This window comes from Stegostoma tigrinum, chromosome 8 (assembly GCF_030684315.1).
Source record: "Stegostoma tigrinum isolate sSteTig4 chromosome 8, sSteTig4.hap1, whole genome shotgun sequence".
NCBI classification, from domain to species: domain Eukaryota; kingdom Metazoa; phylum Chordata; class Chondrichthyes; order Orectolobiformes; family Stegostomatidae; genus Stegostoma; species Stegostoma tigrinum.
The window spans coordinates 18,223,320-18,250,554 of NC_081361.1; the positions used below are offsets into that span (position 1 = coordinate 18,223,320).

Here is a 27,235-nt window from a genome sequence, read left to right on the forward strand (position 1 = left end):
ATTCTCACTGGAACATGCTGTCCCTGATCTTTTATCTCTTGCCTTTTCAAAAATCCCACACAGCCAATGTGGATTTACCCTCAAACAACCGCCTCCAATTAAAATTCTCCAGTTCCTGTCTAATATTGTTGTAGTTCGCCTTCCCATTTAACACCTTCACCTGAGGACTGCTGTTGTCCATGTCTGTGTGTATCTTAATATTGTGAGTTATATGGATACTATCCCAAAATGCTTCCCATTGAAACTTCACTAATCTGGCTGGGGTCATTTTTCAAAGCCAGGTCCAGTATAACCCCTTCTCTGATGGGATTGTTTACATACTGTGTCAAGAATCCCTCTTGATTGGTCTTTAGAAATTCTGCCCCATCCAAGCCCCTAGTACAAAATGAGTCCTAATCAAGATAGGAGAAGTTAAGATCACTCACCTCAACAACCCTGCTGTTTAGAAATCTTTCCAAAATTTGTCATAATCTTTTCTGCATCACATGCTGGCTGGTGGGAGGCCGGTAGCATACCCCCAGCATTGTGATTTCACCTTTCCTCTTCCCGAGTTCTCCCCAAATTGGTTCTCTGTACCAGTTGTCTCATGTGTCCTCCCTCAGAACGGCAGTGAGAAGGTCCTTTCCCAGTACTGCAACTTCCACATCCCTTTAACACCCCATTCTATCACACCTGAAACTTTGAAGTGCTGGGACATTGAGCTGCCAGTCCAGTCCCTCTTTCAGTCAAGTCTCCATAATCATAATAATATCATAGTTCCAAGTACTAACCAAAGTTCTACATTCATCTATCCCACCTCTCCCAGAACTGGTCCAAATACACTACAAATCTGAAACCCCCCCCGCCCCCCCACACCATCTTTTTCCATCACATGTTCATCCCATGTATCTAGCTGTTTCTACTCTGACGAGCTTGTGGGACTGGTAGTAATCCTGAGATAACAACCTTATTGAGGTCCTACATTTCAACTTTCTTCCTAGTTCTCTATGTTATGCTTTTAGGACCTCATCCCTTTTTTTTTAACAGCCCTGTGTTGTTAGTCTGAACATGTACCACAACCACTGGCTGTTTGCCCTCCCCCTCCAGACTGGAATCCAAGGTAGAAAAACCGGAGGCTTAACAGATTATCCTTCTTCTAGACTGAAGAAGGCTCATACCCAAAATGTTGACTTCTGCTTTCCTCCAGTTGCTGCCTGGTTTGCTGTGTTTTTCCAGTCTCCTGTTTGGCAACACACCATCCTGGGCTCTGCTTTGCAGCCACAGAAACACCTGTCTGTTCCCCATATGATTGAATCCCCACTGAATGTGTGGCATTTCTGTGCTGATTTCTTTCTCCCTCTGCAGCAGACCCAACCATGCTGCCATGAATTTGGTTGCTGCTGTAATCCCTTGAGAAGCTATTCCCCTCCATAGTATCCAAAATGTTCTATCTGTTTTGCAGAGGAACTGCCACAGGAGATTCTGTGCTGCCTGCTTAGCACCCCCTGCTCTACCTGGTGGTCACTCATTCCCTTCCTGCCTGTGTGACCACCTCTCTTGAAGTGCTGTCCATGATACTCTCCACCTCGTGAATGGTCCACAGTGTCCCCAGATGCAGCTCCAATTTCAAAATGCGAGCTTCCAGGACTGCAGCTGGAGTCACTGCTTGCGCGCATGCAAGTCCCACGCACTAGAATTGTGCCTGTCTTCCACATTGAGCAAGAGGAGCAGACTAAGATTTGAAGCTCTCCTGCCATGTCTTACCTCTTGAACTTAATTAATTCATCCCTTGTGGAATACTTTTGATACTAAATTGAAGCATCTCATGCTCTCTGTTCTAACAACAATTTCTCAAAACTTGCCTCTTGCTTAGCAACAACCACTTTCAGAAGCTATTTAGGCTTGGCTCCTTTAGCCACTGAACTTTCACTGCCGACCTTCCTCTCATGTTATTATGTCTCCTCTCCCCTGAACCTTGTCTTTTACTTTGTTTAGAGGAGGAAGGTAACACTACAATTATGTTTTGTTTGGAGCTGACTCTTCCTTGATACCAGGTTATTTCACATTGCCCTTCACACTCAATTGAAGTAGAATACCATTCCCAGAATGCAAACAAGCGATGCCTCAGTACCCTCTGGTTGGATGCTGTTCCTCCTTCTTGTCACCAGGGATGGATTTCCAAGATGTCCTTCACACTCATGCTGACTGCAAACACCATGCGCAGAATGCTTGTTTCTTAAATTTCAAAAATGTACTTTATTCCTAAAAAATGGCTTTGTATCTATACGCTGTCACAAAGCAGTTTCGTTCTTTACAGTTGAATATCAAATAGGCAAAGCATTGGACTTTGACTTTATCCAAAAAAAATCAAAGACCTATTTTGCACATAACAATACTAATATTTACATATACTTAAGACACTGGGAGAGTCTGATAGCTGACCAGCTCCCCATTTACCTTCAGCAGCGAGACCTCAGACAGTGATCTTAATCCTCTGTGCCTTGGCAGCAGCTGCCCCAAGCTTCAGTGCATCCCTCAGCATGTAGTCCTGGATCTTCTCTAGACCAAAGACTTCTCTTATGCAGACAATACTAATATTTATATTTGAGGCACTCGGAGGGTCCAAAAACTGAATGGACCCCTATTTAGCTTCAGCAGAATGACCTCAGACAGTGGTCTTTTCCCCAGTGAACCTTGGTGGCAGCTGCCCCAACCTCTTTTTTAATTATTTCAAAAATATTCTTCATTCATAAAAGTCTGAAAGTGTACATACGCTGTCACAAATGTAGTTCAGTTCTGTGCAGTTGCATATCAAAAAAAACAATAAAACGTTGGCCTTTGGAAGCCTAAGATAGATCAGGTCTGAAGGGACTTCATGTTCAGAACTCTGGATAAATTGGGGGGGGTGAACATACCCAACATCCTGATTGCCACCTTTGTGTGTGGCTGCATCAAGTTGTGTGTAGACCCTCAGTACACAAACACCAAGTCTCACTACGTGCTGAAGTTCCACCTGGGGCTGGCCTCACTACTGTGGAACACTCTAAGTAATTGGACTGTTTGGTACCATCTGACCTTCGTAGAGAAATTTGCAAAACCAAACATCTTTGACCATCAAAGTTCTCGACTAGGAAGTGTTCAGCATGTAGCATCCTTGAGACCCTGAGGGAAAAGGAGAGGGTGGATACTGTCACGAGATTCCTTGAGCAGACTGTCAAAAGTTATTTGGCAGAATATCTCATCACCAGAACTTTCCAACAAGCACCAAGGCATCACTTGGCTAAAGGTGAGAGGAGCACCACCTGTGAGATCCTTTAAGTACCTTCAGTCGGTCTGCGCCACTGCACGCTGCCCTCGTAGCAGCTGTCGGGGGTGAGACTGTTACACATCTCCTTCTGGAATGTGCCTTTCCAAAGGAAGTCAGGAGAAAGATGAAGTGGTTTTTGTCAAGGTTCGTTCCCAGTTGCTCCATGACGCAGGACTCTGTTCTGTACGGTCTGTGCCCCGGGGCGCACGCCAAGATGAGGTTTGTCTGGAGGATTATCAGTTTGATGAAAGGTGTCCTTTGGTCTCCCCAAAACTTGTTGGTCTTCCGAAACAAGGATTTGACCCCAACCGAGTGTTGCAAATTGGCACGTTGCAAGGTCCAGGGCTATGTGCTGAGGGATGCAATGAGGGACACGGTAAAGTTTGGGGCAGCTGTCGCCACGGTGCATTGGGAAAAGACCACTGACTGATGTCTTACTGCTGAACGTAAATGGGGTCGGTTCAATTGTTGGACTCACCTAGTGTCTCAAACATATGTAAATCTTAGTATTGTATGCATAATGGAGGCCATTGGTTTTGTTTTCAGGTTGAGTCAAAATCCAATGTTTTGTTAGTTGATTTGATATGCAACTGTACAGAACATAAGCAAGCAATATCTTGGCACCCTCTGGTTGGATGCCCTTCCCCCTCCTAGTCACCATGATGTCCTTCACATCCATAGTGACTGCAAAGCCAACTCCCAGAATGCAAAGGAGTGACATCTAAGCACCCTTGGATGTGAGCAGTTTTGGACCCATGATTTAAAGAAAGACATCATTTCATTAGAGCTGATTTCATAATGTTCAGTGTGATGATCCTGGATCTGGAGGAAAGGTTAAACATGTTGGTACTATTCATTGGAGTTTAAAAGAATGAGTTATGTTGTCATCGCAACATATGGGTTTTTAAGGAGCTTGACAGGATAAATGATGAGAGGATGTTATCCCTCACAGGACCTTCTAAGACCAGAGGGCATAGTCTCACAATGAAGGGTGCCATTTTATGTCTGAGATAAGGAGGAATTTGTTGCTGGATTTGAGAGTCTTTGGAACTCCTCATCAGAGATAGCTGTGGGAGCAACGTCCTTGTGTATATTTAAGGCTGAGATTCTTGGTCAGTCAGGGAATTGAGGAAATAGGGAAAATGCAGGAAAGTAATTGGTAGAAATTTCGGATCAGCAATGATTCTATTATATGGTGGAGCAGGCTCGAGGGCCCAAATGACCTACTCCTGTTCTAATTTCTGACGGTTTCGTACCTAGAGCTATAATTAGCCTGTGTCAGTTTGCAGCTTTCCCACAAAGTCACACATTTTCCATTGTTGTTTTTATCTCAGCTACATTGGTCGAAAGCGGATGCAAGTGGAACATCCGGAAAAATCTGTGCCTGGCATTAGGAATCTAGTAGAAGCAGATTATTCCTACTGGACTCTGGCCTACATCATATCTCAGCAGGGGGCTAAGAAGCTGGTGGCTGCTGAACCTTTTGGGAAGATGTTGCCAGTAGACGAATTTCTACCCATCATGTACAACAAACATCCGGTGTAAGTTACTCGTATGTGTCTGGGCGCTGGAGGGGGTGGAGAGTTGGGGGAGGCGCCTAGTCCAACACTGAAAAGAATGGCAAGACGCATCCTAGCCTCTTTCCCATTAACTAGCAGCTGTCAATAAAAACAGTGCTAGAGATGGGTTTGTCTGGCAGTTCCCACAGTGGAGACGTTTCCTGATGGGTAGTTGTCTTGGTCTGACCCACAAAAGCAAAATGTAATGAGATTTTCATTGATGTGGTGTAAATCTTCAACATCAGACGTATCAGTTATCCTTGAATGCCTGTTTTGCTGTCAATCTCACTGCATTTCCCCACTCATCAAGTACTTAAGTTGGGTCCCAGCTATACCTGTCTCTTTGTGGGGTATATGGAACACTCCTTGTTGTAGCCCTACTCAAATCCCCACCTGTGACTGTTTCTCACAGTTCCCTCGACTATACCTGCTCGCACATTGATTCCTGTAGGGGTTCCAGCCTCATTCCCCCAATTTCTCCATCTCCATTATCTATGTTCTGATGATAGCCACCTTCTACCAGACTGCCTCCAATATCACTTCCTTCTTTTCCTGAAGTGTGGCTTCACCCCTGCCATCGTTGGCAGGGTCCTCAGTCGTATCTGCCCTGATCTCCTGCACTTCCCCCGCCTCCTCAAACAGCAATAGCATTCCCATGTCCTTGCTTTCCACCCTGCCTTTTTCCACATGCAAAGGATCATCCTCTGCCATTTCTGTCATCTCCAGCAGGAGTCCATCACTAAACACTTCTTCATATCCTCCATTGTCAAGTGTTGTGGAGTAACCATTCCCTCTGTGACGCCTTGGTCTGCTCCTCTATCACATCTTAACGTTTCCTCATTCCACCATGTTGCCTTTCCATACAATCACAGAGATTGTTCCACTTCCCATTCACCTCCTCCCTCCTGTCTGTGCAAAGCCCTATATCCACTTTACAGGTAAAAGAGTTTTTCATTTGTACTTCTTTCTGTCTACTGTACTGCATTTGCTGCTGATAATGTGGTCTCCTTTACATTAGCAAGACCCCAAGGAGTTTGCGTCACCACGTTGTGGAAAACCTCTACTCTGTCCATAGCAATGAACTCCCTGGTTTTTGAGTTGCCTGACATTTTAGCTGTCATGTTAACATTTCTGTCCTGTGCCTATTGCAGTGTTTCAACAACGGACTACACAAGCTCAAGAAACAACACCTCATTTTTCCTTTCGGCATTTTACAGCCTCTAGGACTCAATATTGAATATAATAACATCATAAACTTGCTGAATGATGTCTGTTCACTATTTTTCTTACAACCCCTCTCTCCCCATGCACCCCCACAGCCTTGTCTCATTTACTTTGCTATCACTGGGATCACTCGCTCTCTTTCACACCTTGATGTATATCCAATTTTCATCTCTTTTTGTCTTTTGCTGCCATTGAGAGCAGCTTGACTTTTTGCACTAGGCCTGCACACCATCTGATACCCGCTTCCTCTCCTCCGCCTCTATTAATCTTATAAAAGAACCCTTTGTACAACCTCTCTTAGTTCTGAAGAAGAGTCATACTGAACCTAAAACATTAACTCTTATTTCATTCTGCACAGATGCTGACCAGCCTGCTGAGTTTCTCCAGTAATTTCTGATTTTGTTTCCAGCTCCACTATTTTGCTCTATTTGAGGACATATGTTGAAGGATATACAAGATCTTGTACCTTGCCATTACTGTACCAATTTGGCCTAGATTAAACTTCTGGTAGATTCTATCCAACTACCACTAGACTTCCAGAGGTTCCAAACACATAATCGAGTTTATATCATAACCCTTGAAAAATAGGAGATGACATGCATTCAGGGTAAGAAGAAATTTGGAAGCCTGTCCGTCCAAATATTAACAAGGCTAAAGGAGAATTTAAATGTACTTCTGTTGTCCGTTCAAGAGTGCCAACCCTAATGACTGTGTGAGTAAACATCTCTATATGACTGAAATAATTCCACAGAGACCGGTATCCCATCACCAAGTCACCCCTTATTTACACAAGGAAAGCCCTTGACACTGCCAGCTCTCAGTGTGAACAGGACATATGATACTCCTGTTCTGATCTGTCAGCCAGCGCTCCCTGATTGAACCAAGTTAACAGTCCCAAACTCTGAGTTTCACCAGGCTGATCTAGTTACAGTCTCTAGATCCTTCTCCCACTGAGTCCAAGGACATAGGCTGTTTTGTTTTTTTTTGTAGCTCCTCCAGGGGTGTTTTAGTACTGGGTCAGGTTCCTCTAACTCTGCCTCTGATATGGGAGGTGTGTAACACACAGTAGATTGCCTGTTGTGCCTGGAGCATCTCGGAAGAAATTCATTCTCCTCTTCAGGTGGCAAAGGCACCGTGTCCTTCTTAGATCCTGAGGTATCTTCAATACTTGACAGGGAAGGACAACCCACAGGTTCCGGAACAGTGGGAAAAGCATTCAAGAAACCGGGCACGTTTTGCTCCCGCACAGCTTGTGAGTTTGCCGCTTTCATGTGGTTCACGTGCTTGTTCAGAACAGTCACACACTATAATGTCAGAACAGTATGCTTCATTGGAGTGAATTTGCATCGACAGTGCCCCTTACCCATGTGGGGCCATTCCCATGGTTCCGATATCAAACTTCGTCCCCTGAAGTAAACCATCTCTCTCGCTCAGCGGAGTCTTTTGTATATAATGCCTCGTTAACATCATCATTTTGGAAACCTCTGGATGACCCTGGTAGAATTCAACCAGTAATTGGTGGTGACCTTACTCAGGACAATCACACTTGCTCCCTATAATAATGTGAAACCCTCTACTGTGATCTGGTCTCCCCGAGCCCAAAAAGGTTTCTGTTCTGGTTGTGATAGCCCTTTGTTTTCCCCCATCACCATCAGCTGTTTCAATTTTTCCAGGACCAGATCTTCTGCGTCTAAAATCTGATAGTTACCTGTGACTTGAAGTGTGCCCGGAAAATGTAAAACCGTTATGGATTCTTCCAGCTCCTATTGCCAGCATATCTGTCAGTGGGATGTAGCTCAGTACATTTGCTACTTGGCTTCCCAGATGGTGTTCCAACTTTTAATTACGTGCACTTAGTATCAGAGCCCACTGCTGAATTTAGCCTGAAGCTACGGGTGGCACTGCCTTTTTAAATAGACCTAGCAGAGGTTTGTGCTCCATTATTATTACAGAGTTACATAGAACATAGAAAAGTACAGCACAGTACAGGCCCTTCAACCCACGATGTTGTGCCATGGAATAATCCTAATCCAAAAATAAAATAAAATAACCTACAATCCCCTCAATTCACTGCTGTCCATGTGCATGTGCGGCAGTCGCTTAAATGTCACTTTACATCCGTAAAGGTATTGGTGGAACTTCCTGACTCCAAATATGACCATTAAACCTCCCTTCTCCACCTGGGTGCATTTATACTTCACATTCACCAAAGTCCCAGATGCATATGCCAATAGGCTTTCTTCTCCATTGGGCTGCCTGTGAGCTAATATTACCCTGATACCGTATGAGGTGGAATCACTTGTCAGTACCAAGTCTCGCTTGGGATTGTCATGTACCAACACCGAGAGGATGGTAACAATTTCTTTATTTCCCTGAAAGTTATGGTTTGACTACACAACCATTTCCAAGGCTGATCCATTTTTAAGAGATGATGCAAAGGAGCGAGGTTGGCAATCAGGATGCATAAGAACTTGCCATAATAGCTCACCAGCCCAAGAAAAAAGCCCTAAGCTCAGGTACAGATATGGGAATGGGAAATCATTGATCTCCGTCACCTTATCTTCCAACACCACTTGCATCGATAGCCATCTTGAATGGCTTTGTGTATTTGGGTGTGGCTAATGCTGGGGCAGTGGTTAATACTGCCGTCAAGCTGTCAGATGCCATCTGACAGTCCTCCATCCACTGAAAATTTCTTGCACTTCTTCCATAAGTTGGTCAATGTAGCAAGTGCACAGATAAAATTCCACGTAAAACTTCCAATAAAAAAAAACACTCAATCTGAAGATTTGTAGAACGGGCCTCTTCATCCAGGGAATGGAACTCCCCAGTAAACTTTATTTTCACATCCCATGGGCTATCTGTCCATGTACAATGACATGGCCCAGGAATGCGAGTTGGGCTTTTGCGAACTCACTCTTATCAAGCTTCAACATCAAGCCCGCCTCCCAAAATCGATTGAACAATTCCAAAAGACACTGCACATGTTCCTTTCATGTGTAATAATCATCAGGTCATCAATGTCCAGAAATGACTTTATTGTTTAGTCATTGAAATGTAGTTGGTCCACTTTTCATACCAAATTACATAACTTTAAACTGGTACAGCTCATTTGTTATCATGAAAGCTGAAATTGCCTTCACTGTTTTGGATAAAGGTAACTGCCAGTATCCTTTGAGTAAGTCCAACTTCAAAATATAAGTTGCTTGTCCTACCTTCTCACTATGGTCTTCCAAACATGTTATGGGATATGAATCAGATTGTATTACTGCATGGACTTTGTGATCGTCTGCACAAAATCACTGGATACCGTCTGGTTTTGGTCATTTGCTGTGACTCACTTTGATTATATTGTTTTTGAACATGCGTTTAGTCTGTTTGTGAATGTGTGCCAACATTATAAGGTTAAGACAATGTTGCTTAATCAGAATAACATTTCCTGTATCTATATCATGTGTAATTAGATTAGCAATTACCATCTTATTCCCACATATCATTTTGACTTTCCTCTGGAAAGTAGCGCAATGATTTCTCCCATTTTTTGAGAACTTCCTCATTGTTCACTTTAATCTGACAAATGTCGAACTCAGAATCATCTGAACTTGGGTCTTCACTCTGTGTTGTAACCAGTAACACATTCTCCTTTTCCTTTTATTCTTTTGGACAAAACATACCTCTTAAAGCCACAGTTTAGTCACAAAAATGGATGCACAATTAAGCCATTCAGCCCCTTGTGTTTGCTGTACCTTTCAAAATTATTAAGTCTGATCATCCAACTAGGTACCCTGTTCCCTCATTCTTTCCATACGCTTTGGTCCGATGAACTATAACTTTGACAGAGAATTCTAAAACGGTCAGCGCTCTCAATCCAAAATGCTCTAACTAGTATCCTTAGACCATGACCCCTGCTTCTGGACTCCCTGGCCATCGAGAACATCCTCCCTGGTTATCTAATTCTGGACTTCAGCACTGACTTGTGCTGGCTTGTGATCTTCACCTGGGCCATATCAGGGTAGGGCTGGTTTCAGTATTGCCACACTTTGACAGTGCAAAATTAACCTGTTGCTGATAGCCAGCTGGCTACCTTGCCCTAGAGTAGTTGACAATGTTGGATAAGGAAGAAATAGGACTCAGAGCTCACTGTTCATGTTCAAAAGGGAAGGATGACCTGTTGAGCAGAGATATTAGAGGACTCTTTAATACTGGAACTAACATTGGCTCCCATAGAACAGACAGAAAATCAACAAAGGAGACCCAAAGTGCTGATTCAATAAGTGTTGTTTCCAGGAAGCGAAGGGCTGGAAGTCTCCGTCAGTAATGGTGAGATGCAGACTGCACAGTTGTGCTAGTCACACTTTCCAAATTCAAACAGCCCATTGGATGAAGAAGTTTTTCTCTTTTTTTTAAATCAACCTGTTCAGACATGTTATGACACACCCCTGGAGCTGATGGGACTGGAACTTGGGTCTCCTGATCCACAGTTAGGGACATCAATACTGTACTGTAAGAACCTTGTTTTGCATATCATACAGAATTGATGTAGTTTATAGCCCTGGGGATGTAAATGCCAAGTCATTTGTCAGAGTATTACTGCATCGTATGCTCAGCCTTGAGTTGGAAGATTGCGGGTTCAAGCCCTACCCTAGGGACTAAAATAGATAAATTGGTGTTGCCACAACAGGGTTATCCCAGTAGAGTTGTGCACATCAGACATGGATGAGGCACCAAACTAAAGCCACTTCTGCTCTCTCAAGTGTAGTAAATTTTGAATTAAAGTGAGGAAATTATGCCTGGTGTCCTAGCCAATATTTGTCGCTCAATCAATCTCAGAAGGGCAGATGATCTGGTCTCATTGCTTTGCTGCTTTTCTCATGGTGCACAAATTAGATATCATATTTCCTCCATGTGACTACTTGTTAAAAAGCACTTTAGTTGTTGTACAGTGCATCTCTGATTGCAAATTCGCTTTGTCACAACGTGCATGTATAATGTGGTATTATTTCTCCACTTTGCTGTTCATTCTTCACTGTGCTCATTTTCTGCCTGAAAGGAAACACACCTTTCCAACTTCCACCAAAGCAGAATGACAGAAGGTTAAGTGTTGTAATGTTTCACTTTATACTAACATCTGAATCAAACTGAAATAGCATTCAATGCAAATTTAAAATGAATTGAACTAGTTTTCCAGTATAAAACGATTTGTGTTCTTCACCAAATGAATACATGCAAATATTTCAAAAGATTTCATTGTGTGAAGCACCAGCAAGCAGTAGAATTTGTTTTGATCTTTTTATCTTGTCTAAAGAATAGGCAGAGGAAAAGAGCAGTGCAAAAAGACCGCATTCAGTTAGAGAATGAGGAGAGGAGTACAAAGTGGATCATTGATGAACAGCAGGAAAATTAATCTCCAGGTTAGGATAGGCGTGTCGTAGAACATACTAAAACAATGGAACTGGAGAAGCTACTGTGGGATATTGTCATCTGAATGTTTTATAAACTTGTTAAAGTCAGATCCGCCATGACCTTATCAAATGGTGGAGCAGGCTCAAAGGACTGAGTGGTCTGCTGTCATTCTTTGTTCACACCTTTGTAAATGAATTAGTTAGTTACTTGAGCAGAGATATTTATACACATTTTAAACTTTAACATGTGCATATGCTAACATTTCTGTCTGTGATTCCCAGGCTTTGATAGTATGTGGTTGACAGTGGTCCCCAGGAGTCCTGCACCTATGTCAAAGATCTGGAAATGGATGTTTAGGATACTCTGAGATTACACTAGGATGGTACATAAATGCACAACCTTTCTACTTGCCTTTCTGACAGGGTAGGGGGAGCTTTACCATCTATCAAACCTGTGTCTCACCATGTGACTTCAGTTTGGTCTTCTTTGTTGCATTATTGTACGGAGTTTATTCTGTTAAGTCAGTAGCCTGGGCAGGTGCTTTACCCAAAGTTTAGGAGGGTTTTACTGACTTTGGTGAATTTCTGTGTCCGAGGAGATTGATTCATTGCAGTCAGTAATGGAAAATACAGCCGATTAAAGATAATTTTGTTAATTACTTATTGCATCTTTTAACAGGGAAGATTATATGATGTTCTATGAACCTCGGGATTTAAAAGCCTTTTCAGTGGAGCCCCTGCTGATTTATCCGACGCACTACACTGGGGAACCAGGCTATCTGAGTGATACCGAAACCTCTATAATCTGGGACAATGATGAAATACAAACGGACTGGAACCGCAACTTATCCAGAAAAACTAGGGAGCAGGGAGAGATTGGGGCCGAAGCCCAGAATACAGAGGCACTACAACCTCAGACACCCATTGACACAACTTCTCGAGATGAACTATGATGTGGTTCTGCACTCTTTGGCTCTGATCTGTGATCAGAACCAATGCATCTCTGTCAAACCGATGTGGTTTGGGAAAAAAAATGTCTGCTGGAAGGCAACTATAAAAATCTCTTGGGATAATGTGACGTAGAATCAAGTGAAAGCTATTGTATCTCTTCATTGGGCTTCTGGCATCCTTTCAAAAGGCTGCAACTGATTTTGGTGATCAGGTATCAGTTACTATTGGATTATTTGGAATCGTGAAAATGGTTCCATTATTTCCATTTCCGTATCTCTTATGTTGGCTTTCACGTGTTATATATATTCCCCCACTACTTTGTGAAAGAGCCAATGGGTGTGGGATCTCATTAGTGCTGTCCAACCCAGCTTCTGCCACTGTGCAACTTCATGCTCATATCTGCCTCTCAAAAGATCTGAATCTATGGTCACATCCCAGTGTAGGAACTGAGCAGGGCTCATAATGGAATGACTAACTCTTTAATTGCTGCAAACTCAATGCGAGCTAGATTTTCAAACTGCTGTTATCACAAGGATGTTTTTGGTGCCACATTCAGTATTCAGAATAACACTAATATTTCTGCTAGTCCAGAATTTCTCTAAGTGGCACTACATTTCCCAATTTTGTTCTTTAAATAATAGTGTGTTGTGTGTATGTGCATAAGGTTTGTTTCTATTTATTTCAGTTCTTCACTGGCTTGCGATTCGTGCTGTATAGGATCAAAAGCAAAGTTATGCCATTTTTCTCTCTCTACAAGGGCACTGTTGCTGGTTTTCCTCTGAGACCAGTGCAAAACTCTACAAGTTCATTGTAAGCCCTACACTTTACTGTCAAGTTTCACCCCTGCAAGCTGGTACAACATACAAATCTGAAAATGAAGAAAAAATATTTTTTTAAGACTTCAGTTGTGTACTCATCAGGACACTGTCAAGAATTCCAGTGTAAAGGGAGAAAACATTCACATTGTAGGTGCAATGAATGCTGATTGGAAAAAGGATGGAGAGTTAACCAGTTGATGATTGGCAGTGAACTGCCAGACTTTGTTGTGGCTTGTCTTGAGTCAACAAAAATCTGGTAATTGCCATTCTCTGATTCATTTGGCAGGGCAATGCCTTGTCTAATCAGTTAACCTTCAAATTTAAAATTTATCAAAGTTTAGCAGTCAACTGTCCATCATCATCTAACTAGTCCATTTTGCATTGGTAACATGCCCATCAATCATAATGCACCTTTCAACCCATCAGAACTCTTTTTCTGTGCATTATTCTTGCAACTGTCCTGATGAATGCCAGGCAAAAAAACTTCAAAAAACATGTCCTATTTTAAAGCAATACCCAAGTTCTGTGTTTCCAAACAACTGTTTGAATATGGAAAGTCTTTGGTAATGAAGTATCCAACATGTTGCTGATAGGATTAAAATGGAAGCTAATTTTAGAGCTTGGAATGGTTTAAGCCCCTGACACGTCCATTCTGTTCATGCAGATCTACTTTGAATATTGTATCAGTCTGGCTGTTGTATGTTAACTTTGGAAAGTTGATCACTTCTATTACTGCTTTTGAATAAATTGCTTAAACTGTGGAGAACACATTCTATTCCATTCACAAAACTATGACATTTTGTGAAATCTGGAGATGCGCACAGTGCAAATAGAAATCCCATTTGATGCTGCCTGGATAAGACTAGTAAACTTAAATTTTTGAGAAATGACAGATCTCAGGGGCAGCACGGTGGCTCAGTGGTTAGCACTGCAGCCTCACAGCACCAGGGACCCGGGTTCAATTGCAGCCTCGGGTGACTGTCTGTGTGGAGTTTGCACATTCTCCCCGTGTCTGCGTGGGTTTCCTCTGGGTGCTTCGGTTTCCTCCTACAATCCAAAGATGTGCAGGCTAGGTGGATTGGCCATGCTAAAATTGCCCATAGCATTCAGGGGTGTGTGGGTTAAAGGGGGATGGATCTGAGTGGGATGCTTCAAGGGGTGGTGTGGACTTGTTGGGCCGAAGGGCCTGTTTCCACATGGTAGGGAATCTAATCTAATCTTAACTCTCTTACTGTTATCCAATGTTTTGACTTTCAACTTGCATCTACCTTCAAATTCTTCATGGCCTTGATCGATGCTCTGTCTTGTACCCTCCATATACGCATTTCGTGCGTTGGTTCCCTGATTGCTGTATGTCTTCCTTTCGTCCATGTTTATGACAGATTCCCCATGAATTGGCTGTACTTTTATGATAAACTTACTCAGATGCCCTCTGGCACACATTCTGTCTCTTTGTAAGCCTGCTTAAAAACTCCGTTTCACACTTTCTGGTGATCATTCCGAACTTTTCTCGTACATGACAGCAATTTTCTCCTGTTTGTCATTCGGTACATCCTTCTCCTGTTAATGTGCCTCATAAATGTGAATATTTAATGTTCACTTTAGCAGATTTAATTGATGCTAAGTGGAATGTATCTGCCAAACCTCGAGTAAAACTGAAGCAGGAAATAGCTTCAAACAGTGTGCACGTCTGACACCAAACATTGCAGCTGTTTGTAGAAATTGCGGTAGTTTCTGTACATTTTTATTGAACTCAGTGCAAGTCATGGTTCTGAATTTCACAGTCAGGTCAAGAGTGTTTTTGTTGAACTTTATCAATCTTGAACAGTTTGCCTCCCCATGTTCTTGAATTTTGGAACCAAATTTACATGAATGGGTTTGGGTTCTATCAGCCCTGAAGGGAGAGGCTGAAAGGCGGTTAGGTAGGTAGTAGAGTGTAAATTGACAAGGGAAGGGTAGGTAGTAGAGTGTAAATTGACAAGGGAAGGAAGGTGTTGCAGTGCCTCTCCTACTTACATCTCCGTAGTTTTTTATTGATCTCAACATAAGGAATGGGTGGCCACTCAGGTGGCCAGTGTCAAGTCTGTTCTCACCAACACTGGCATTTTACCAGCAGTAGGTGGGCCCTCCATTGTGTGGGAGATCACGTCCTGAATCCTAGAGGCATGCCTGCAGACTCAGGATGTCCATCCTAAACAAGTATTGTATGGCTCATGACAAGGTGTCCCATGTGCATCCTGGAATAGTCTTCTGCCCACAGTGGCAATCATTACTGGAACTGGAAACAAAGTGTTGCCAGGGCCAGGTTGGCAGGTCCTACTGAGGTCACTAATGAGTCACTAAGGTCTCCAATTGGCGCATGGACAGTGGGTTAATCCAGCTACCTCACAGGCTATTTTGTGAATACTGCCATTTCATTGCTATCAAGCAAATATTGAAGACTGGCCAATTGCTTAAATTGTTTAAATTCAGCGCTGTACACTTGAGATTTTTTTGTGAAAAACTTTATAGTTCTTCCAGATGTTGTTAATACTCCATTTGTGTCATATAATGGTGATTTTCTACATAGGATTACAGAGGATGGACAGAACAGAAACAGACTATTTGAAACAATTAGCCCATGCCAATGGCTATGTTCCACTCAAGTTGTTTTGCATCTTCCCTCATCTGATTTGACCATTGTAATTCTCTGTTCCCTTCCCTTCCGTATGCTTGCCGAGTTACCTTAAAATACATCTCAGCTATTCACTTCAACCATTCCATGTAGTCACTTCAACCATTCCACTCTTTCAGTGAAGAGGATTTTTCTGAATTCCTGTTTCAGTTTCTTGGGGATTGTCTTACATTGACAGCCTCTAGTGATGCTGTACCCCATTGTGGAAATGTGTCTGCTCTTATCAAAATCTTCCATAATTTTACAGCCCTCTGCATTCTTTTCAACAGAGCAGTGAACAGCATGTCAATTCTTCCCTAATATACACACCCGTAAATTTGTGTATCATTCTTGAAAATCTTCTCTTCACCCTCTCCTGTGATTCTGTGTCCTTTCTACAACATGGCAACTGGAACTGCAGGCAATACTCTTCTTTATCATCCAAACAATTTTTTATGGGAACTCAGCAAGACATCCCAGTTCCAAATCTGTCTGTTTCGAGATAAAGCTTAGAGCTTTTTTTGTGTTCTTCACAACTTGTGGTGAAATTTTTAGTGACTGATGTAATTATCTGAGATTGCTTTGTTTGTCTCCGTCATTTAGACATTCATCTTCTAAGTAAGAAGCAACCTCCCCATTATTCCTATCACCTTACGTTTATCTTGTGTTGAACTTCATTTGCCAATTATTTGCCCATTTCTGTAATGACCTCCTGTAACTTCTTGCAGTCCTCCTCAGAGTTGACTATCTTACTACATTCCCCTTCCAATTTGATGTCATTGAATTGCTAAATATTTTTCATTTGTAATAATGAGAGAGTGTTTGATTTGCAGTTTTACTTTATTTTGTTTTGAATTTTTGGGTTGAATACTTGGAGAGGTGCAGTAATCCACATGGTAACTGTAACAGCTTAGCATAGAATGACAGATTGATGAAAATTATTCCAGACACAGAGGACTAATTAATAGGCTGCATTGATTGCAAGATCAAAACAGGTAATTAATTTTTACATGAATCATATGGTGAGATTGTTCTTGAAGCAGTTATTCTTACCGTTTATTTACCCAAGTCTTTCTGTGCTACTGGTGTCAAATTGAAAATGCACCCATCCCCCATTTAAAGCCAACTGATATTTTAAAGAAAGACCGCATTTGTATAAAATTCAGCATGATTTATGAGTGCCTCCCTCTAGAATTACACATCTTCACAGCCACATGCTGTACGTAATGTGGAAATAACATTGCTTTCTGTGTGTATGTATTATTTATAAATTTAATAATTTATTCACCGTGCCAGAAATTATTTCATAGTTCAATACTTGAATAGTTTGCTGTTAAATACAGAAGTGCGGCCCATGGCAGGTCTCCAGTTAGGTGGCTTAACAACGGACAACAAACAATGAGCACAAACATCTTTTTTAGGTAATACACAATTCAAATAATAATGAGAAATATCATGAAAATGTCACAATTTGAGAAAGTTACACACTTGCATCATTTCAATAGAACATTGAAAACAGCAACTTCAGCCTACCTGAGTTAAATCATTCCTGATCTGTGACTCCATTTAACTGTCTGCAATCCACATCCTGTGATATCTTTCTAGACCCAAAATCAATCATCTTTAAGCTTTGAAAGTTTTGCTTGTCCCAACAGCTGCTGTATTTTCGGGGGAGAGGATTCCGATTTCCATTACTGTATGTGGAAAATGTTCATCCTGACTTCACCCCTGCCTTTCTTTGCATTTCAGATTGTGTCCCACCGTTCTAGATGTTGCCAGTCCAGGAGATAGATGAAAGACAGATATCAGATCCTTGTCTCTGATCATTTATATCTGAGCAATAATGACAGCAACATCTGACTTATCCAGCATTCTCCCAACTTTTTCAAGAATTTTTGACTCTTTCTTTTAAATGCCACCAGTTTATCCAACCACAGACAGTAATTCTAATCCTAACCCTAATCAAACCACGAGCATCAATCCTGCTCAGAATCTTGTTTATTAGTTTTCCCATCATGGAAAAGTCCCATTACTCCCATCTGTGCCTAGACTGTACCAGATAATACACATCTCCCGTCCTATTTGCACTGCCAAACTACATATCATTTTGAAAGTGTAGCACGTACTTTCTCCCCTAAAGCATAATTCTACAAGAGAGAACTTTATTCCATTTGTGGCAGTAGGAAATGTGCCAACGTTTGATTATAATGTTACTTTGCACCTTCATTGTGAAACTCAGTGATGACATGCTCTGGGCACCAAGGCTGACTTTCTGCCCTATCAGACCATTTACATTTAAATGATGCAGGTCTGTTGCGGAGATGAGATGTGAAGTTCATCCGGCTGCTGGACTACATGCATCACAGCCCTAAACATCTCAAGTCAGTTACATAGCCTCTCAAACCCTTCCAGATTCCTCCAAAGAATTCTGTGCTGATTACTTTGTCATTTGGGAATGTACACACTGCAGTGATACAATGAAAACAGGCAAATCTCTGTTTCAGATACAAGAAACCATCTTCATCAGGTCATTGCCATTGTCTGGTATTTGCAAGATTGGAGTTGGTCATTGTGGGCACCAGATCCCTTATTGCAAATGATTTGTTATCCCAAAAGGTAATTGTGTTAATTGGGAAAAGGTCTTTCAGTTCATATTTTCATTTTGCTTTGGATAATAGTCCAATCCATTCAGGAGGGGTAATTGTTCTGCTGTGCTCCTGTAGATTTGATGGGGAAACTGGATGGTTACATTCTATGAATGTTCTAACCGAAGGCAAGTTCTTGGTTTACTGTCTGCTGACCCTATACCATGCGTACTTTCCTTGTCAATGTTTGGTATTGGTTTTCCATTATCTCCCACCCTCAGGTAGAGCAAGGAGGTAAGCCCGCTCCAGCTGGAGATAGGAATTAGACCTGCTCTGTGAGCACTGTTCTGAACCATGTACTAGCTGACTGAGGCACCCAGTCTCTCACCATATTTATATTAGTCTACCTGAAATATGAACATAACGTTTGTAAAGTGTCTTTGACCTGATAATGCAACAAAATTTGACACTACACCACATAAAAAATGTTCCATAAAATAGAGCTCGTGGTAAGTTTAGCTCTGTAACTTAAGGATGCTGAAAGCACTGGCAGCTGTTTTACATCTCTCCAGTTTCTGTTTTAGGTAAATATTAGGTGAGATGTTGGATAAACTGCCAACTCACCATTTTACTCTCACACACATATCCCCACACAGACTGCAAAGGACTTCTTAAGTGATGCTGAGGAGGGGGTGGACTTCTAATGGTTCCTGTACCAGTCACTTGTGTTTGGTGCTTTAAAAATAATAACGGATGGGAGTTTAATAGATTTTGCAGTATCTCTGCTAATTATAGTATTGTCTTTTCTAAAATGAAATAACTGCACAAAGAATACTTGATAATAGTGGCTTACCAGACCCTGAATAGATTACAATGAATTGTGTATGAGCACAAAATGCTAAAATGTACTGAACTAATTTCCAGGGTTTTCATTATGTTTCACAGAAAACTGAGTTGATCATGCTACCCCTTAGGTGTGAAGTAAAAAAGGGTTATTGTAGAATACTGTTCGAGGGGGATGAAAATATCAGGTATGAAGAGAATCATATCAAATAATTTAAAGCATCTGGATATTGAACATTGAAACCTTTACGCTTTTTTAATTGTGACTCGTGAAAGTAAGAACATTCCAAAGGTGCAGGCATCAGAGTTTGTGAAATTAAACAGTTTTAGTCATTATTTAGCATAAATGACATGATAATTTTACCATTTCTGTCTGCAGTTGGTAACATGTCCACCTGGGAAGATAACTGAATACAAGAGCAAACTTTCAAATGCTGTATTTTCAGGCAGCCCTGAGTAATTGCTGCTTTAGTTTTCTGTATTCAGTATATTAGCTGCGTTTTGTCTTTAAATTTTCAAATGCTGTTTAAATGGGTGTTCTCAGAGTCTTTTTGTCGCGGAGAACATGTTATCTACCTCTTTCATTCCCAACTTGCAATTTCCTCATTCTTGCTTAAATTGTACACTGTAGAGCAGTCAAACTGATGCATTTTTAAATATTAAACTATTAATATATTGTGCTACATTTTCACTGATTAATTTATAAAAGCACATTTACCTGTATGAATGAAGCAATTTTAAGTTATTTTAGGTTAAGCTGTAAATACAAAAAATTGTCCATGTAAAGTCAATGAGTACTTAGTTCCATTGTTCTGAACACTGGGATGCCCTTACTTTTGTGTGCCATCTTTTCACTGTTTCTGAAAGATAAACAGAGCTTTGGGTTTCTGTCTGATACGGTTAAGATATATATTAAGGATAAATTTAAGAGCGACAATTATCCTCATGCTCAGCTAAGGTGCTATCTCAACTTTTCGAAATCTTGCTGCATGTTTTCTAAATCCTGTTTAACATTTTCTGTGGAAATGGAATGGTCATTGTTTTTGCAGTGCATTTTCTTTGTTATTTTATTTCACTGTATTAACTTTCTTTTTCAAATCTTGTGTTTCTTAAAATACAAATGCACACACACAACACACTCAAACTGCAATCCTGCATCATGATTGTCACTGGATAAATTAAATAAAAGAGCAAGCCGTTTCACTTCTTTTTGAAGTATATGAAATTTCTCAAAACTCGGGTCTCAGCTATAACATTGTTTCCAGTGAGTGACGGGGTCATTCAGACTGGTTCTGCTTCAAATCTGCAATTCATATATAACATTGTTTCCAGTGAGTGACGGGGTCATTCAGACTGGTTCTGCTTCAAATCTGCAATTCTTTGTTTGTGATTGTTCCTAAAAGAAAAATAAAATTTATTCAGAATAAAAGGCCTTGCTGTGTTATTGGATATGGGACATCACTGTCTTTGTCTGAATGATTTGATGCATGTTGAAAGCATTCTTCTCAATCTTGAGTCTCTAACACTCTACAGCCATTAGCTGTAGAATCTCTCAGTCCTTCAAAACTGTTTTAAAAGTGCCCATTTGATGGTATCTTTTGTTCCATTTCTCCTCAGACATTTTCATCTTCAGGGCTATTTTTTTCCTGTAAACTGGTTTGTGGTCTGACTTCTGAATACAAGCTATTAATTTACTGTTCTTCAACAAATGGTTATGTCCATCTTCTTAGTCATATTGTAAAATAGTTTATGGCATACATCATCCTATTTTCAAATATACAATTCTTGTTCCTTGAAATAGCACCTCTTATGTTACCTATTCACATTAACAATGCAAAGACATACACACAATTGAACCATAATGTGTAAGGAGAAAACAGAAAATGCTTGAGACATGGAGGAAGTCAATCAGCACCTGAAAGAGATCTCGCGATTGTTTTGTAACCCATTTTAAAATAGACTCCTGTCACGTTCACAAATCTCAAAAGCTATTTCTGTTTCTATTCTATTGCTGATTTCCATTCAGTTTTCTGTTTCTGCTTCCCATTTCTGAGGCTTGGCTTGCTCTTCCACAAAATGAAATAAAGAACGGCAGTTGCTGGAGTTCTGAAACAAAAACAACATGCTGGCAAAACTCAGCAGATCTAGCAGCATCTTTGAAATGGAAACAGAGTTTATCTTTTGAGCTCAGTGACCCTTCATCAGAACTTATGTCAGTTCTTTCCCAGTCAGGTAAGATCGGCTCAGAGTGAATCAGCAGTTCCATACTCTGTTAGCTTTTTCAATGTAGTCAGTCTAAAATGGGTTGATGATTGAGGATCCCGGTTTCACATAAATGGTGAAGTCCAATTTAGCCTCTTATCAGTATGGTATGTCCTTCTCCTTCCCCCTCACCCCACTGTTGTGACCATCCCCTAGGCAAGGTTCCCTCAGTGATATGACTCCAAACATGACGGTCAATACTGTGAAGCTCCCAGGTGAAGAGGAATGAAATGGCTGCAAATTATTCTCAAACCCCCTCAGGTGGTTACAGCACAGTTAATTTACAAAGGATTACTTCCCTTGTGGATACTTTTCTCCTGGATCCAAATATACCTATATTTTAAAAGGAGCTAATTTAACCAAGCTTTCTTTCTTTAACAATATGAGTTAGTGTATGAATTGTTACACATGAGAAGAAATAGCAATGCAACACACATACACAGATGATCAAAGTGAGTTGTGAATCTACAAAGATGCAAGTTTAAAAAAGGTTGATACAGGGGTGGCACAGTGGCTTCGCATTTCTGCCTCACAGCACTAGGGTCCAGGGTTCAATTCCACTCTTGGGCGATAGTCTGTGTGGAATTTGCACGTTCTCCCTGTGTCCGTGGGGTTTCCTTCCAGGTGCTCTGGTTTCCTCTCACAGTCCAAAGATTTGCAGGTTAGGGTGGATTGGCAATGCCAATTTGCCCATAGTGTTCAGGGATGTGTGGCTTAGGTGGGTTATGGAGGATGGGTCTTGGTGAGATGCAGCAAGGGTTGGTGTGGACTTGTTGGGCCAAAGGGCCGGTTTCCTCACTGTAGGGATTTTATTTAAAAAAAAGCAAAAGAACACAGATGACAGAAATAAGTTGTGAGCCCACAAAGATACAAGTTTTAAAAAGTTGATATCGGGATCAATCTCTGAATTGTGACTGCATCATTTTTTTAAGATTCGTGTTATGGTAGGCTGACTGATGTTCCTCTGTCCCGATTCATTTTTTTCATGGTTTGTCCAATTCAGATTGAGACAGAGCCCTCTTTTATCTGCAACACAGTAATTTGTGCAAGATAGGATATGATCTCTGCAGCACGCCAGTGCTCAAGCCCAGGACGACACAAATGGGTGCATTCAGTCCCACTGGCCCACTCCAGTAGAGTTGAAATTGCCATTTTAACCCCTGTCCTTAGGTATTCTTAAAAGAGAAAAAATACAAAATATGTCTACAGTTTGGGACATTATCAAAAGAGGATGGTTTGCTGTTGAGCAGGGCTTCATTAGCTTCTCATTATTTTTGTAGTCACATGAGATCACAGACCCGTGTGAAGATTTTTTTTTGACTCCTGCAGATGCTACATCACTCCCACACAGATTTTTTTCCCCACATGTACAGTTATTTTCTCACTACAGCAGAACTTCTTTCAGCCCTTAATTCCAAAACATCTATTTTTAAAAGCACACATGGTATTTTGGGGTTCCAATTCATCATCATCATGCGATCTCAATGCCAGGAAATCTGCACCTTATTTCTTTCATGTCTCCAGTATATCGCATTGGATGCAATAGATGTGAAGAACGAAAGAAAGAGCTACCTTGGTGAGAGTTGATGGAGTGACTCACAAGGAAACCTTATGAAGCCCCTGATGATTTTTGACATTTTTCTTAATGGTTAACTACAGTATATTCAATTTAAAGCAACCGCAGTGCTCTTCGATCAAAGAAGAAAAGGAATCTTCAAAAATTTCCTCACCTTCACAAAAAAAATTGCCAGTAATTTCATTCATGCAAAAGTAAGTAGTGAGAACTTTTTGAGACATTGCTGCCATTCATTTAAAAAATACTAGTGGATCTTTTAGCTCAGCTACTTCTTTCTGCAATGTCTCCATCTGGCCTGGTTTCCTGAATTTCCAAAAATCTTTTGACCACTGTTGTAAATAGTTAATAATTGAGACAAAAACTGAAATCACTTGAGAAAGCCTGCAGGTGTGGCAGCATCTGTGGTAAAAAAGCGGAGTTAATATTTCAAATCTAGTGGCTCTTCATTCGAATTGGTTCCTCCCTGCCTTCCATTTCCAGGTGTATAGTTTTTTGGGGAGTGTGATAGCTGATATTCCTGGTATCATTTACACCCTCAATCTGTTATCTCCTTATTTTCCATTATTAGTTACCAGACTCACCTTTTATTGGACCAATGGAAACTTTTTTAAAAAAAATTCGTTCCTTTTTGAAATTAATATCTGTTTTGTACTTACAGATAACTTTCATACTTTATTTTTCCCTCCTCATTATCTTAATCCATGTTTGCTATTTTATTAATATTGTACAATGGTCTGAGCTGCCATCCAATATGATACAATTTAATGCCCTTTCTCTGAGCTTATTTTCAACGGTGAGTCCTCCCCTTTTTGAAATGAATCTATTCTATGTAATCTGAAATATGCCGTTAAGTGTCTGACCCTGGACTTGCACCTATTACTCTGTCCCTCAAACTAAATGTCAAATTCACTCACACGATGATCGATGCTACCGAGAATTACTATGATTATTAATGAATCCCATCTCATTGCACAATACCAAGGTTAGAGCAGCCTGTAATCTGGTTAGCTCCAACAACATGTTTTAAGAAGTCATTTTTAAAAATGTACCATCAACCCCACCCTGGCCGCATCTACCCATCTGATTTTCCATTCTATATATATAACAAATCTCCCATGATTTAGCTTTTTGACAAGCTCTGATTATTTCCTAACTAAAACAAAAAATGGTGGATGGTGAAAATCTTACACAAAAAAAACAGAAGTCACTGGTGAAACTCAGCTGGTCTGGTAGCATCAGTGGGGAGACTGGACTCAAAATGATAACTCTGCTTTCTTTCCACTGATGCGAACAGACCTGCTGAATTTCTCCAGCAATTTCTGTTTTTGTTTCTAATTATTTCTTCCTTTATGTTTAAAACTATAGCGTAGAAGCTGGTATGTCACTCCCACAAGTGATTTCGTACCTGTATAATTATCCAGCTCTGCCAAACTGTTTCTTCATCTTCTTTACTGAACTTAGATCATCACCATCTACTGTGCTAATACCATCACAGACAGAGCCACTGCTCCACCTTTTCCCAGCTTCCTGTAATTCCTAAACTTCTCATACCCCTCAGTATTTACACACAGTTGTCTCTGGAGTCTTGGCAGACACAGCTTGCTCAAGAGCAATTTTAAGAAGTTTTTGCAATTTTTCAGAAGAACAAATAAGTTTCACTCTGAGCTCAGCTAGATAGCTATTTTCAAAAATAGAAGTGATTAGTTGGACAGACCTTTGACATAGCTTCTCATTCCCCCAACTCCTTCCAAAGTACTAAGTACTCTACAGCCACTGTTTAAACAGCAGAATCTACAGCAGAACAATTAGTTATCATTCATAGCATGACTTCTAAGAAGTCCTATTTTTTAAAATACTCAAATGTCCATAGCTACCTTTCAATGGCCTCTTTTAAAAAATAACATTATGTATAGCCTCACAAGATTTGAAACAATTTTTTTTCCAAAGTTCTTCAAAATCTAATACCTCCAAGGAACATTAAACATAAAGTTTCTTTGCAATGCCACATGTCAGGGAGCTGAGATTTTCCATTACAATAGTTAAAAGCCAATGTGAGACTTTAGAGAACCCAACAACATGATCGTTCAACGTTATCATATAAGCCTGCAATCTCATGGAATAATTAAATACCTGGGCCACCAGATGGTTTTGCATTTACTTTTCTTAACAGTACACCTTAGTGTAATCTGAACGTCTGCAGCTGAGGTGCATGTAGATTACTAATTGTAACAACTTAGCATGACGAATTAGCTTGACATAAAGCAAATCTGTCTCCCAGGACAGTGTTACATGTCTCCTGTTTGTCCTGTTCTTGTCATCTGATTGGAGACACACTTGCTGTAATACTGGCCTTACTGTTTGTAACTACATATTTCCCCTGCTGTCTGATCAGTTCAACCACATCCTTCTCTTCAAAGGTCGATATTAAGACAGTGCCAGTTATTTAATGAACTCAAAACTCATTGACTTCCACATAATGAAAATTGGACCCTTAAAATCTGATTAATTTTAAGGGAGAAGATTTATTGCATTTTTTACTTGCATTAATAATGCACCAGACCACCACCAACCACACTCTCTCCATCCCAAGCCCTTCAAAACTTCAAAATCAGAAACTGAAGCATTCAAGGTGAATTGGGGTCAAGATTAGATTCTTATTTTATTTTAGCCCATTGTGCCACCCTTCTATCCTCATAGATGGGGGATTGGGAGGTATCAAGAAATCCATTCCCACTGACATTAACTTTGATCCATTGCAAAGAATTCAGGTTAAGGAGAGCAAAGAGGCAATGTCTATTCACCTACATTGTTGTTGTTGCCTTTGATTCTTTTTGAAAAAATCATTTCAAACATGATCACCACTGGCAAAAACAGCAGTTCGTAGCCATATCTAATTGCTCTGAAGAAGATGGTGGTAATTTGCCTTCTTGAACTGCTACAGTTCATCTTGTGATAGTCTGCTCAAAATACTCATAACTAGGGAGTTCCAGGATTTGAAGCCAGCAACAATGAAGTTTGTACCACATGATACTCAATCTAACTCTATCCCTCATCTTTCTTTTCCTCTGGGAACACATTTCTTTTATAAAATGATTTATGCTTCACAAATCTTTCCTTACTTTATTTGATGACTTCCCTCAGGAGAAAAATCTTTCCTGCAGATGGATTCCCTGAAGTTTGCACAGGAACTGTTTTGTATTTTCTCCCTCAGTAGGCCTGAAGAGTGAAGAAAGTGTTACATTGATTGATAAGTTCTCTCCTTATCCCATTGTGAATGAAAGAATTTTTAGTGTCAACACACTATTCATTTGTCATATACAAAAATTAAAGTCCATAAAGTGCTGGATGAATAATATAACAGCATTCAGGGTCAAATTTGAAATAAATTGGTATGTGAGGGTCATTGTGAGTAATAATTGACAGTTTGCTGGTCTAATTTTGTGTTTGGTTAATTACAAGAAATCTCATATAATTTCTACTTGTACATTGTAAAAATTAAGCAAAGCTGCACAAAATGTCAAGGTGTAGACCTTTACCCATCTATCTTCAGAATTCCTCATACAACTGCTCCTATATTAATGTTACATACCAACTTTTGGCCAATTTGGCAGTAATTTCACATTGCTAACCCATCAGAGGGGCAGCAGCTCCAGAACCCCAGCAGTGCCTCTGAGAGAGTTGGCCACGGCTGAGGTAGCAAGAAGTTCATGAGGGCCTAGCAGTCCAAACCCCAAGAACAGAGCCAGATGTGGTGGGAGAGAGGGTGTGGTGCCCTTGAGTTGCAGTGTTGGGCTGTCGAGGAAGTAATTTCCTGTTCACTACACTGCTCCCTGCACCAAGCAGCCTGAGAACAGCTCGAGGCCTCCCCACATGGCATGAGAGAGGGGTGGTATTTTTTCTCCTGCTTGCCAAATGGCAATGAGATGAGAAAATTGCCCTCAAATTGTCCATTATTCATTCAAATAGCAAGCTGCCACCATTTCCATTGATGGGAGACTTCCCCATTGGCAGGACTATGGTGGGGATCTGCCACAATGTGGCACCTGGCATTTACCTGGCAGTTTCTCTTCTTCACC

At 40.8% G+C, this 27,235-nt stretch overlaps 1 protein-coding gene across 2 annotated transcripts in view; it reads left to right on the plus strand.

Moving 5' to 3' along the window:
* LOC125456516 (procollagen galactosyltransferase 2-like) overlaps positions 1-20,659 on the plus strand; it is a 170,401-nt gene extending 149,742 nt beyond the window's left edge. The window contains exons 11-12 of one of the 2 annotated variants that reach the window (XM_048539693.2): positions 4,621-4,827; positions 12,151-20,659. In XM_048539693.2, coding sequence (XP_048395650.1) covers positions 4,621-4,827; positions 12,151-12,424 — 481 coding nt within the window. In that variant the 3' untranslated portion in view covers positions 12,425-20,659. The remainder of the gene's footprint in view (positions 1-4,620; positions 4,828-12,150) is intronic. The other variant, XM_048539694.2, reaches the window with a different exon arrangement.
* Positions 20,660-27,235: the final 6,576 nt, after the last annotated feature.